General features: G+C 56.4%; 1 protein-coding gene across 1 annotated transcript in view; it reads left to right on the plus strand.

The window, feature by feature from the left end:
• The first annotated feature begins 12,841 nt into the window (after positions 1–12,841).
• AP3S2 (adaptor-related protein complex 3, sigma 2 subunit) overlaps positions 12,842–14,586 on the plus strand; it is a 9,606-nt gene continuing 7,861 nt past the window's right edge. Inside the window, exon 1 of the mRNA XM_010002831.1 lies at positions 12,842–12,874. Coding sequence (XP_010001133.1) covers positions 12,842–12,874 — 33 coding nt within the window. The remainder of the gene's footprint in view (positions 12,875–14,586) is intronic.

Raw genomic sequence — 14,586 nt, forward strand, 5'->3', positions numbered from 1 at the left:
CGCCTCCCTTTTGCCAGCCAGGACCCTCCGGGCTGGGACCCCTGGGCCCCAAGTGGTGCCGGCGGGGGCGGTGGGCAGTGACAGCCCCAGGGCCCCTGGGGGGGTCGAGGCCACCCATCCTGCACAGAGGGTCCTGCAGCAGCCGCCGGGAGGGCAGACGGGCCCCAGGACCCAGCTGCTCCCCCAGTGTCTCCACGACTGTGGAGGCACCAGCTGGATCCCCCAGCCCAGCCCCGGGTCCCTTCCCCGAGCAGAAGCACCACAGGGTAGGGAGGCTGGAAGAACAACACGCTCCCAAGACCAGCACCAATGTGTTTTAACACCACCCATCCCAAAACAGAGTCAGGCCTGGATTCTTACTGCGGGGCACTCCCACAAACAGGGACGAGCTCCACTCCTCTGGGCCTCAGGACGAAAATAAAGTCCTTATGTTGCACAAACCACTTTGCACTTTTCTCCATAGAAGGCAGGAACCCCGGTACCCCGGGAATGGAGCTTTGCTGCTCGGGAGCCTGAGGCCAGCCAGCTGCCCCAGCACTGCAGGGGGAGGACAGGGAGCAGGACAGTTGGTTCGGTTCCACTTCCCATCTCACTTTCCTTGGGTCCAGCAGAGCTGGCTGGAAATGCTGTTTCCCAACATGCTGCCAAGCCAGGATGGATCATGGATGTCAGCTCCCAAAGGAAACACTCTTGACACCCTTCAGGGAACCTCTGCTCCTCCCTCCCACCACTGGGCTCTGCACCAGGCACGAGCTGCTTTCCTTTCACACCCCGGCTCTCCTTGGTTGCCAACGAACAACTGAACCAGCAGTGACAAATTTAATCACCCCATTTTTCAACAAATTCAAAACTTTTCAGGGGAAAAAAAAAAATCTATGCAGAAATCTGCTATTACACTGATTCCTTCAGATTTCCTCTTGGAGCACACCCATGCCCTGCTGACCCCTGGCAGTGATGGAGCTGCTCTGTGAAGCACGTGTGTCTTTGTGCTCTGCTTGCCCTGTCCTTCCCTTTGACTATCCCAACTCCTGGGGCAAAGTCCATATCTGCTCCCTAGGTGCAGTGCTGAGATCTATTTTTGAGGAAGAGCTGCAGGTGTGACCACGACCAGGCTGGTGCACAGCCAAGCTGTGGGCTGGGCTCTGCTGTGGGTGCTCATTTTCTAGCTTTCCCTGGCTTTGGGGTATCACACATTTCTGTAGCTCCCTGTCTCCCCTCCCCACCCCGAGGGACCAGGCCCCTCTGCCATGCCTCCCACTGCTGGGAGGGGTCTGCTCCATCTGCCACCTTCACACCTCTCCACACCGATCCCCCCCATCCCCTCACCAGTTCTGTGTGCTCAGCTCATCCCTCTGTCCCTCCTGTCAGATCAGAACAGAAAATGCATTAAACGTGTCTTAATACTGATCTCAGCAGCAACACAAGAGCAACTCCTCATCCTCCCTGGCTCAAGGCTCCAGGTCCTTCCCGTGGCTCTGCCTGGCAGGGTCTCACCATCCCCGCCATGTGCCCTGGCTGGGGACTGGACCCTTCCTGGGTTCAACCAAACCCTTTGGTTCAGGATCAGGTGCTCTCTGGCTCCTTTGCCGATGGAGACACTCGCCCAACCACCCCTTTCCTGCACAAGGAGTTACACAAACACACTTGCTGGCATCCCCTCCAAAAGCCCCATATGCCACGCTCCCGGTCCCCTTATTCCCATATCCCAGTCCCCACATCCCCATCTCCTGGCCCCCTGATCCCCATCTCTGACACTCCTGGGCAGGACGCACCCAGGGTGGCACCAGCCACTCCCAGCCCTTGTGAAACTCGGTTTTCTTTCAGCACTTCTCCTCCTACTCCAGGGAAGCTTTTGTCTCCCTGTGATCTTTCTTCTCCTCCCGTCTTTCTCAACACAGCTGAGAAGATCCTGGCTCTGCCCTGGCACATCGCTGTGCTCCTGCCCATCCTGGCCACCTCCCCGGAGCCTCCAACAGCTCCTCTGTCACCTCCCAGTCTTTAGGCACATACAGTACTTATTTCTTACATAACTTTCACTTCCTCGGGTGGTTTTTCTTCTATTTACCTCTCTTGCTTCATCCTTAACCCCAGCCTCTGACTCTCACACCAGACTTGACCCCCTCTGCAGCAGCACAAGAACCCTTGTTCCTCATCAAAGCCCCTCTGTCTGCTGCTCTTCCCACAGGAAAAGGAGTCAAGAGCACCCAAACTCCACGGGTTGGGTGAGATTTCCCTTTGGCAGCAGGACCCCCCCTTCTGCCAGGAGCCTCCTTGCCCCATCTTATCTCTGCTTCATTAGAAGGTGAGTGCAGGCACACAGGCAGTGCCAGGGCCCAGCTGGCACCAGCAGCAGCCTTATCTCCTCCAACTCACCTCCACCCCTGTGCTGGCATTACGGCTGTGTGACAAACCCAGCAGCCACCTGGGAGGACCTTCAGGACTTGTTCCCCACTGAAAGAAAATCAATGGTGGAACCTCAGCAATGAAATCGGGCTGTCCCGGGTGGGTGGAGGCACCTCCTGTAGAGTTCTCTGGCTTCAGACCTGCCCCACAGTCAGTCCCCACGGGGGTTCAGCCCATATCCCAGCACTGGCCACAGCCAGGGAGAGACACCTCTTGGGCTCCCACCCCATGGATGGCACTGCCAGGGCTGTGTGGCTGCCAGACACCCTTGTGGGACCCTCTTTGTGGGAGCCCGTTGCAAAGCCCTTTGTGGGACCCCCACTGCAGAAGGCCCTTGGTGGGACCCCTTTGTGGGAGCCCTTTGACAAGCCCTTTCACAGGAGACCTTTTCAGGGCCCCCCACTGTGGGACCTCCATTACAGGACACCTGTTGTGAGACTCCCACTGTGGGACCCCTCTGCAGCCCCCCAGGGCACCTGCACCAGGGGGGTCACAGGCTGCCCCACACTGTCCACAGCTCCTGGGGTGCTGGGCTTGAGCCTGACCTAAAACTGGGGCTGAAGATGACAGGTGAAGTTGGGAACATGGGGTGACCCTTGGGGGTGGGGGGCGTTAAAACTTCTCCACAGTTTTCAACAGAAAATGGCTGATCAACAGATCTGCAGTGTTTGTGAGAATACCTTTGATTTGAGTTTGCTTCCTTTCTTAAAAGAAGCTTTCATTTAAATTTAATAAAGGAAAAAACAGCCTTTCATTTTTTTTTTTGTGGTTTTCACATGAAGCTGCTCAAAGCCCCAGAAAAAAAAGTTCTAAGCAGAAAAACTGTTTTCCCTGAAATTCACAACAAGCAACTAAAATTATTCATAGAAGCCATTCAGAGCATTTGTCCTCATGACCAAGAACCGACGGATAAACTGGGTGTTAAAGAACAGGCCAAAGTTCTGAGGAACGGGAAAGGCCCGTGTGGGGCCGGGCTGAGCTCTGACAGAAGCCAAAAGAATTCTTCCATTCATCCAGTCACTGTCTCCACGTTAAGATAGTATCTAACTCCATGTTTTAAGGAACACTTGTTAATGATTTCTCTAGCACACAGAAAAAAAACCCCAAACCACCCGTTGTAAGGAGGTGAGGAAGCAGAAGTGCTGCCCTGCGCCGTGGATGCGCTTCCTGGCACGGAGTGAGACACAGGACCCGGCGTGGAGGGGCTCTGGGTGGAGGAGCTATGGTCTTGGGGGGCTTGGATTTGAAAAAGAACAAAAAAGGACAGAGCCCACAGTTTGCAGTGTGATGCAGGTTGCATCTTTAGTAAGATTAGGTGGAAAATGGAGCTGGGGAGAATGACGGGTTCAGGCAGCTGTGACAGCCAGTGTCTGGGGACAGGAGCAGCAGCCTCTGTCAGAGCAGGACGAGCCCTCCCAACCCCCGGATGCTTCTGCCAGTGACTCTGACCCCAACCCTTATGTCCCTACTGATGGCTGCAGGCAGCAGGCTGTTGGCAAACTCCACAAGGGTAAAAGGAAAATTTTTCAAACACCTGGAGGTTACCAGTGCTGCAGAACCAACATGCCCAGGACATCCTGCTCCTGCTTCCCCTTCTGCTGAGAACCCTCTTTCCTCCTCCATCCCTCCATCCTGCTGTTCCTCAGTCCCTTCATCCCTCCCTGCCTGCTGCATCCTCCACTTCTCCATCCCTCCATGCATCTTTCCCTCCATCGCTCTGCTCTTCCATCCCTCTGCTTCTCCCTCCCTCCATCCCTCCCCACCCCCAGCACCCTCTGCTCCTCCATCCCTCCCTTGCTCCCTCATTCTTCCCGTTTCCGTGGCAACGCCCATCTCGAGCAGGAGATCTGTCCCCTCTCTCCCTCTTATCTTTCTCCTCTCTCTTTCATCTATCTCCTAATCTCCCTCCCTGTTCCAAACCTCTGTCCTTTGCTTCCTTTCTTTCTCTCTCCCTTTTCATCTCCTCCAATGTCTTTGCTGTCTGGGAGTTACAATTATTTGAATCTCACTTTAAAAAAAACAGCTACTTCATTAACGGCCGCGCCACCAGCCCCTCGGGCTGCTCTGCCACCCACCTCAGGCTCAGGCCCCCTGCCCTCACCCAGCCCCGGGCCACCCTCTGCCCGAGGACGACGGAGTTCCTGCGCCTTGGCAAGGCCTTTCCCACTTTCCTCCACAGCCCCTCGCACCACAGGGAGCAGAACTCTCATCCCACACAAAGACACTCCGGATCGGGCAGCGAGATCCCGAGCGCCTGCTCCCAGAGCACGATTCCCAGGGAAGGATGTGTTAGGGAATCGTGTCCCGATTGCGTCAGTTCGGCTGGGGGCTGCGGGAAGGACCAGAGCTGCCTGGGGTGGGCTGGTGGGGGGGCAGGGGCTGAGGGCTGACAGGGCAGCACAGCGAGGGGCCTGTCACAGCAGGCTCATTGCCACCAGGGTACCAGGGACATCTCCTTAGGAAACCACCATGCAGCTCACCAGAACTTGGCTCCTGGAGCAGCTGGAGCCACACAACCAAACCCCTGGCATTCACTGCCTGGGGGGCCCAGGGACCCTCCTCACACCCCCCAGGATCCCCTGGTGCCTGATGCTCAGCACAAGCCCAGTGTTGCTTTGGGAAACCCCACAGATCAGGCTGGGAGCAGCATCAAGCCCTGGTGCCTGGGCAGCTCTGCTTCAGGGAGGCACCAAACTGCACCAGGGAGCTCCAGCCCTGGGGACCAGCCCTGTCCTGCTGAGCAGGGAGAGCCCCTGAGGCCCAGCCACAACCTCTGGGGTCTTACGGATGGGTAAGAGACCCTTTCCACCACGGGAGGGCTGAACACATGGGACCCCCAGGACCCTGAAGCCCCATGTCCCTCAGACCTGACGCAGTGGCTGTCCACGGCCAGCAGCCACCCTGGGGACCCAGCACTGATCCCTGGCACAACCCACTCTTCCCATGGGCCCCTTGTGCAAAGACAACGTTCCCCTCAAAATGACCTGAATGTGGCCTCTCTGTCCCCACCCGTCGCCTTCCTCCCAGCATCACCAAGCTCTTGGGATCTTGCTTCCAGACCTTATTGTCCAGCCACGTCCTAAAATGCTGCCATTGACTCACACAGGAGCCCCAGAGACAAAACAGAGATAAAACACAAGTAATTGGTGTCCAAAGGCGCAGGGTGAGCCTGGCTGGAACCGAGGGGCTGCTCCTGCCTGGACCCCCCTCCCACAGCCCAGCCCAAATCACCCCTGACCCTCAGAGCTCCTCTGGGTGCCCGTCTGCAGTCTGGGATCGACAGAGCAGGGAGAAATCCCGCCCTGGCCACCCCTCAAAGCCTCCACACAGAAACCTGCCTCTCCCTTGGAAAACAATTTTTTGCTTTAAAGTGAAATAAACAGGGGGAAGAAAGACTTTCAAGTTCCTCCTTGCTGCAACGACTTCTCTCCAACATACTCCCTTTCCTCTCCCAAAATAGAAGAGCTTTTCAAAAAAGGAACTGAATAGAGGAAAGAGGAAAGAAAAAAATGGAGCCCCAAGGGGGTGGAGAAAAACAGAATGAAAAGACAGCAAAAGTAAAGAAAAGGGATGAAAAATAAAGGAGGGGGAAGAGAGAGACAGACAGAGAAGCTTTGAAAAGAAAGAATGCTCCCAGCCTGAATACAGTGTGCATGGAAAAAAGAGCGCTTGAAAAGAAACAGCCAGATGAAATGACCTCTCATTCACAGCCTGTGCCAATCACCACCACAATGTAAATCCTTTCTTCTTTTCTGCATTCTCTCTCTTTCCAGCGGGGGCAGAGGGAAGAGGAAGAAAAGGGGAGTTAATTCTCAGCATAGCAGAAAATAAATCTGCTCTCTGCTAACTCCCTGAAAGAGACGCTGAGCTACTTTTAAAAATACCTCTCCCAGTGATCACACACACAGATATGTAAAAAAAGTAAATTAAATTCTGCTCTGGGAAGTGCCCAGCCTGGCCATCAGCACCCAGATGAAAAGCCACCTTGCTATCCCGATGAAAATACACGGAACAAACACCTGGAGAGAACAGATCTGTAGGAACAAGTGTGGCCAGCGGAGATTTGGGTCAAACCCTGCAAAGAAAGCCGAGGGACAGTGGGGACGGACACAAAACTGGGGGCCTGGCACTGGGTGAAGGGTGGGTGGGTGTCAGTGCAGCCCCCCACACTCTGCAGACCCCAACCCCCTCAGCAGATGGTAGCACCTGCAGCCCTCCCCAAACCAGGAGGGGCCAGACAGGCTGTACTGAGGGTCTGCACCCCCCAGCACCCTGAGCCCCAGGCAGGGGGGGATGACCCTCCTGTGTGAGCGCCCAGACTGCAGCCACTCGGTGTTCCCCCCTCAGCATCCCCCCCCTCAGCATCCCCCCTGTGCTGGGGGTTAATGATAAACTGTGGGGACCTCAAAGCAGAGCAATAAAAGTGGCTAGAGGTCAGAGGAACGGCACAGAAGCAGGAGCTCCAGCACCCCAGCGCGTATGACCCGCTGCCTGGCTGTAAAAGGGAACAAACAGCCAATACTGTGACAAAGGGAACTGTGAGCCACCCCGAAGGGCACAGGCCTTGCCCGGTGGGATGTGAAACGGCCTCACAGGGTGGGAGGACAGAGGGAAGACCCCCCGCAGTGGGCAGGCAGTCCCACTTTCAAGAGCTGCCTGTATCCTTAGGAACAATTTTAATGTACTTGTTCCATTCCCTGCGTGTGGAGCTTGCCCAGGCACAGGCAGGATGGCAGCTGCCAGGCTGTCCCAGCAACGGGACCGGGTCCCTGAGGAGCCTTCCTGAGGCCCAGGCAGTGCTGAGGGAGGCAGGACTCGCTGTCCCCAGGAATCCCCAGCACCGGGCACCTCCCTGCAGAGCTCATGGGAACACCAGCGGGGCCAGAAGCTCAATAACAAACCGTGGGGGCACCTCGCTGGTCCCACAGACTGGGGGGGAGGCAGAAGGGGATCTCTCCCTTCATGGATGGAGGACTGTTGCACCAGCATGGAGGGCACAGCTGCCCACACCACAGGACTTTCAGCTCCACGGGTGAGGGGGGGTTTCACATCCTCTTCTGAGCAGCTCAGCAAAGTGTGTTTGGAAATGGTTTTGGGATGGACAGAGCGGGAGGGATCTGGCTGGGGGGTCCCTGATGAAATGTCAGCTGAGGGCTGAGCCCAGCTGTGCCCAGGGCTCTGTGGGGAACCCCACAGACACCCCACATGGTTTTCACTTCCTTGAAGTTCAGCAAACAGGTTTCCAGGCCCTGGTGTCTGCACATCACAACACCCCTCTCTAGGCCCTGCCCTGGTCCTGAACACCCCAGCCCCAGGAACACATTAAGTCTCCTCCAAAACACCAGAATTTGTCATTAAAGGAAATAATCCTGGGGCACAGAGCCTGGCACCCCCCTCAGCATCCCCCCTGTGCTGGGGGTTAATGATAAACTGTGGGGACCTCAAAGCAGAGCAATAAAAGTGGCTAGAGGTCAGAGGAACGGCACAGAAGCAGGAGCTCCAGCACCCCAGCGCGTATGACCCGCTGCCTGGCTGTAAAAGGGAACAAACAGCCAATACTGTGACAAAGGGAACTGTGAGCCACCCCGAAGGGCACAGGCCTTGCCCGGTGGGATGTGAAACGGCCTCACAGGGTGGGAGGACAGAGGGAAGACCCCCCGCAGTGGGCAGGCAGTCCCACTTTCAAGAGCTGCCTGTATCCTTAGGAACAATTTTAATGTACTTGTTCCATTCCCTGCGTGTGGAGCTTGCCCAGGCACAGGCAGGATGGCAGCTGCCAGGCTGTCCCAGCAACGGGACCGGGTCCCTGAGGAGCCTTCCTGAGGCCCAGGCAGTGCTGAGGGAGGCAGGACTCACTGTCCCCAGGAATCCCCAGCACCGGGCACCTCCCTGCAGAGCTCATGGGAACACCAGCGGGGCCAGAAGCTCAATAACAAACCGTGGGGGCACCTCGCTGGTCCCACAGACTGGGGGGGAGGCAGAAGGGGATCTCTCCCTTCATGGATGGAGGACTGTTGCACCAGCATGGAGGGCACAGCTGCCCACACCACAGGACTTTCAGCTCCACGGGTGAGGGGGGGTTTCACATCCTCTTCTGAGCAGCTCAGCAAAGTGTGTTTGGAAATGGTTTTGGGATGGACAGAGCGGGAGGGATCTGGCTGGGGGGTCCCTGATGAAATGTCAGCTGAGGGCTGAGCCCAGCTGTGCCCAGGGCTCTGTGGGGAACCCCACAGACACCCCACATGGTTTTCACTTCCTTGAAGTTCAGCAAACAGGTTTCCAGGCCCTGGTGTCTGCACATCACAACACCCCTCTCTAGGCCCTGCCCTGGTCCTGAACACCCCAGCCCCAGGAACACATTAAGTCTCCTCCAAAACACCAGAATTTGTCATTAAAGGAAATAATCCTGGGGCACAGAGCCTGGCATGACTTGGATGAGGCAGCTGGGACAGTCACAGGTGACACTCGAGCCGACATGGGCAGGGACTGACGTGGACACACGGGCGAGCCGGGTGTGCTGGGAGGGATAACGGGGGGCACGGCAGCTCCTGGCAGGGCGCTGCAGAAAACACCTCCTGTGTGTGTAACCTCAGGCTCTTTTAGAGCCTAAGAAGGTCAGCTCTAGGGGGTTACTTTTTTCTTTAAGCTGAGTTATATTTTGTTCCAGTTCTGAGCCAGCTGAGAGCCTCCAGGCCGGTCTCTGCAGCCAGGCTCCTGCACGGGGGCTCTGCGGGCTGCCCCCCACCCTCCCGAGGGCTTCAGGGCAGGAGGAACTGCATTTTGGAATCTGAGCCCCAAAACACATCGGGTGGAGCAGCAGGGAGCAGAGCGATGCCAGACACACCTCTGCTCTCCTGGAGCTCCAGGCAGACCCTCGGGCAGGGACACATCACGGCTCACCCTGCCTGGGGCCCCATCTCACAGTGGGGGGCAAAACACCCCCAGGCGATGTGCTCAGAAAGACCTTCGTGAGGGATACAGTGGAAAGCACAGTGGACAAACACTGGCCGTGACCAAGAGGGGAGGGAATGTTTGTACTTTTAACTCATCTTAATAAATATTTTATGGTGCATCCACAGGCTGGTTTTGTCTCACACTTTGCCTTCACCATGGCAGCGCCGAGGGCAAAGCTCATGTCGAGTCTGCTTGACCCAGCCCAGCCCCTGTTGCCATCACCATCTGCTTAATTGCTGCCTTTTGCACTTGCTGTCTTCTTACAGTAAGAAAGTCCTATAAATATACAGAATATTCAGCTGTTTAAATAATTTCCCTATATGTGTCCCTTGCTGATCAGACCCTGGGCAGGGACACATCACGGCTCACGGCTCACGCTGCCTGGGGCCCCATCTCACAGTGGGGGGCAAAACACCCCCAGGCGATGTGCTCAGAAAGACCTTCGTGAGGGATACAGTGGAAAGCACAGTGGACAAACACTGGCCGTGACCAAGAGGGGAGGGAATGTTTGTACTTTTAACTCATCTTAATAAATATTTTATGGTGCATCCACAGGCTGGTTTTGTCTCACACTTTGCCTTCACCATGGCAGCGCCGAGGGCAAAGCTCATGTCGAGTCTGCTTGACCCAGCCCAGCCCCTGTTGCCATCACCATCTGCTTAATTGCTGCCTTTTGCACTTGCTGTCTTCTTACAGCAAGAAAGTCCTATAAATATACAGAATATTCAGCTGTTTAAATAATTTCCCTATATGTGTCCCTTGCTGATAATCACGGAATGAAAGCAAACCACTCAAGCCCCCATAAATCAAGGCCCGGTCTCTGCAGGCGAGTTCTGCAATTACCCTGATGGGCTTCACGATCTGAATGGCCAAGGCATAAAATGGGGAAGGATGAGAAGAAATTCAGCAAAGAGGCCTGGCACCATGGGCAGGAAGGGCTCTTTCAGTTCTCCCAACAGTTCTGTCTTCTAGGAAGTGTTATTTTTTCTCTGGAGGACACCTGCCCTGTCCCCACAAACCCTGACCGTGGGTCTGTGCCAGGAGCCAGCAGTGAGCTGGTGGACCCAGAAGACTTGTGAGCAAGGGCTGAGGGCTCAGACCAGCCACAAGGAATAAACACCAACATCTCTGGAGCAAAGCCCATGGGCGCACCAAGGAAGGGAACTGATCAGTGTCTGAAAGTTGTAACTCCCAGATGACTCAAAAAAACTGAAATCCTTTGCAACTGGCACAGGGTATGGAGGTACTAAAGTTCAGATGTTGTGGTGCCCCCATTTCAGATGGCTGAGGGATCAGTACTGAGAGGGGAAAGTCCTCCACAAGGAAGGAGAGTCCTACAGTCCCTGTGGATGCATGTCCTGGCTGGAATGGCATCCAGTTCCTCAGAATACCCATTTGGAATACACAGGGAGCCAACATCCCTGGAACCCAGAAGCTGCCCAACATCAGCTGCTGGCCAGGCTGGGCCTGGACATCCCTGGTACCTGCCAGGTCATGCCTGGCAAGGTCTGGGAGGATGCCCAGGAGGGCACATCACGGCCCAAACCTCTGCTCCTGGGAGTGCCCAGGGATACTGGAAGCCCCTGACCCAGCGTTTGACACCCTCAGCCAGGGGCTTCCCCTCCACCCCACTGAAAGGGCCTCAAGACCCCAGCACAGGCACAGGGCTACGACAACAGACTGAGGGCAAAGGGAAAAACACCAGCCAGAGAGAACCAACAGAATTATGGATTTGACAGAAAAAGCAGGGAAAGGACAGGGAGCTCTTTAAGAGCTGGATACTACAGAGGAGCAACGAGAAAGGGCAGCAAGGGAAGAAGTGACCCAGACCCAAGGAGCACGAACATGAGACAAGGCTGAAAGCAACAGGAAAGATAAATTTAGAGGCAGCCGGCGAGTGTTCTTCCTCCTGCAGCTCTTGCCCATCCTTCCTCCCCCTCCTCTGGGTGGCCCACAGGGTGCTCCAGCCCTGGGGGGCTTTGCCTGCCTGGGGCAAATCCCAGCTCTATCCCAGCCCATCCTGGCTGTAGCCAGGGAACAAACCCATCCCTGCCACTGCACATGCTGTGTGACATGGCACAGCACCAGGGGAGGGTGTCAAAGGTGCAGCGGAACGCTGAGCCCTGACAGGTTCATTTCTCCACCAGCCATTCACATTTTCCCACAAAATTCCCCTTTTTGACTCTCCCACCACCTGGCCCCACACCCTTGGCAAAGCAGAAACGTGGCTTCACATTCACGAGATGTGGAAGTAAAACAATGAACAAGTCCACGTGCTGCTTCCCCAGTTAAAGCACATTCTTCCCCAAACAGCTGCACTGAGATGAAGCCTTTAAAGGACTGACTGATACTTCCTTCTTAGTCAACCCCTCTTTGTGCCTGTCACTCCCTGGCTGCTCCAGGCAGGGCCCGCCAGGGTGCAGGGCCTGCAGAACAGAGTGAGGGGAAAGGGTAAAAAAGAGAAGTTTGGTTTTAAACAAGTTCACTCGTTCCTGTCACATTGTGACACAGCACCCATTTCACACCCATCTGCCCTCAAAGTTGAGTTTCTCCCTACAGCTCTGGAGCCTCCAACCCGTGCCCGGCTGCGTATGGATCCACAAAGCTGTAAGAATTCCTGTTACTCAGTGCTCTCCACCAAAATGTCCCTCTGCCTTTGCCAGCACCCCTTGTAGCTCCTGTCCTACACCCTCAGCACACCAGAGGGGTTTTCAGTGCTGTGATCCCGAACTGCTGCCACCCCTAGGGTGGGCATCATCCCACCTGCAGCCCACAGGGAGTAGCAGCCCATCCATTGACGCTTCCAGTCATATCCACATGCTAAAGCTCCTTGCCCGAGATGCTGGCCGCGATGCTCGGGTCCGATTTGTCGTTGATTCAGTTAGTTTTTAACCTCATACTGTGAAGAACAATTACAAAATTTCCTCCTTTGTGTGTTCCTACTCAGCCACCCACATGAGACGTCGCTATCACCGCACGGTGCTGCCCCTTCCCTCCTCTGAACCACTTTTGGCAAGAATGCCACTTTTTGGGGCAGTCACCACTTCACCAGTTTCCCGCTGGCCATGCTGTGTTTCCAAGCTGTGTGTGGCTGAGCCTGCTGCCAAACCCCCCAGGGCCCTTCATCCCCCAGGAGCTCTCAGCAGCCAGAGCAAGGGAGGCCCGATCCCCTCCATGCCCCCTCCCCAACGCCCCACACAGACCCTGCTCCAGGACCAGCCGGGTCCCACCAGCTCAGACCTTCCAACTCACTGCCCATGAGACCCCCCAGCTCCCACTTCCAGTCTCACTCCCACAGATTTGCACAAACCCCTTTGGGTCCCCAGCCTCAAAGAGGAATCTGTCCATTTCAAACGAGAAATGATATCTTGGGTTGAACCCACTGGTACATCTCCAATGGCCCTGGGCTGCACCTTGGTCTGATCCAGCCCCTGCCCCTGCTGCTCTCCATCACCTTGTTATCTTTTTTTTTATCCCAGCAGCAATGCTCATCAAGTTCCACATGAACTTTCCACAAGTTTTTCTTGCCCTACACAGTAACAAGCAATCCTGGACGCTGCCTGCCCCCTCATTTTCTCTGCTGTGAGATCAGAGGTGGCCAAGGAAGGGAGGAAGGAAGGAAGGAAGGGTGGGAGATGAGGCTTTTCTTCCTGCTCAGGAATGTTCGCAGCAATCCAGGAGACCTAGCATCTAAAAACCAAGGAGTCTTCACACACACCCCCCAGTCATTTCTTTACCAAAACACTGCAGGAGTTTAAGGAGAGGGGGACAAAGGGAAAACACACAGCACCAGAACACAGTCCCCTGTCCCCAAGGTCCAGCCCTGCAGGACGGGCTCAGGGACTGCAGCAGGGACCCTAACTCTGGCTTGTCCTGGCACAGGAGGAGATGTTCTGGGTCAAGGCAAACCAACCCCAGGCAGTGGAGGGCAGGGAGCAGAAGCAAGAGAATGGGCAGGAGACCCTGGTGCTGGCCACCGTGGGGGGCTCAGCCTTCTCCCTGCTCCTGGCCCAGTCCTGGCCCCACAGGACACCCTGGATGGGACCCATGAGGATGATACCGAGGAGCCCCTGCTCCAGTGGATGTGGAATCAGGGCTCGCTGCTCAACAAAGAATAAATGCAAAGTAAACATGAGGAATGTGGGCACTGCCCAGGCTCACAGGGCTCCTGACGGTACAAACCTGCTGTCTGCCCGTCCCTTGCCATTCCCAGCTCACCCCCCTGCACCCTGTTTCCTAAAATCCTTTATAAATACAAAACCCTTTTGCACTGCAGTCCAGTCAAACGAACTACAAACACTTTCCAGCAGTTAAACCAAGCCCTGTTCTCACAGGAACAAGAGGAGCCCAGGGAAGATGCCATGGTTCCCCCCACATCAGACCCTCCAAGCCTCCCCCCCAACACCAGTCAGGAACGTTTCTTGGTGCATGGCAGAGCTGCAGTTGCTGGGATCTATTTACTGTTCTTAGGGATATACCGTGGCTGTTGTTCAAAGAGGGCATTAACAGGAGTCTCCTCACGGAAGAGAAGCCCGGCCCTGCTGGGACCTGACCCGGGCTCTGCCATGGTGGCTCTCAGCCAGGGGACATGCCTGGGGGATGCGGGTGGGGGGCTGTCCCCCAGGGGTGGCAGCAGGGGGGACCCACCACAGGAGGGGTTTGCTGCCACAGCTGCTTCTCCCCACTGGAGCTGGTGACCTCCAGCGCCACCAAAGAGGATGCTGAGAGCCCCTACCCTTGTGCCACGGCTGCAGCCAGCCCGGACAAGCAGAGGGGATGAGACCCCCACGGTGCGTGCAGAGCCCCCGACACCCGTGGGGGTGAGGCCGGTTCCCGTGGGCGACGCCGGAGCCACCGAGCTGGGCCGGAGCGCGGAGCTGTGGGAGCCGGTGGCGATGGCAGAGCCGGCCCCGGTGCTGTGGGACACCAGCCCCTGCTCCCAGCACTCCCCCTCCACCAAGCTGCCTACAAAGAAACGACTAATGATTGACTAATTAATTACAAGTAATGAAACTGCTGCATCCTGTTGATGAAGGGAGCGCTACACCAGGGCATCGCAGGGAAAGCCCTGGCCCCCCAGAGGACAAAGCAGCCCCTGTGCCCCCAGACCCTGCCAGGGGCCACCCCTGACCCTGGGAAGTCCCGGGCAGCGAGCAGGAGGGCCCGGCCGGGTGCGGGACGCGCTCACAGGGTCACCCGCCCCCCCGGCTCCCTCCCAGCCCCCCCGCC

The sequence above is a fragment of the Chaetura pelagica genome, unplaced genomic scaffold, assembly GCF_000747805.2.
Source record: "Chaetura pelagica isolate M959 unplaced genomic scaffold, ChaPel_1.0 scaffold658, whole genome shotgun sequence".
Classification (NCBI taxonomy): Eukaryota; Metazoa; Chordata; class Aves; order Apodiformes; family Apodidae; genus Chaetura; species Chaetura pelagica.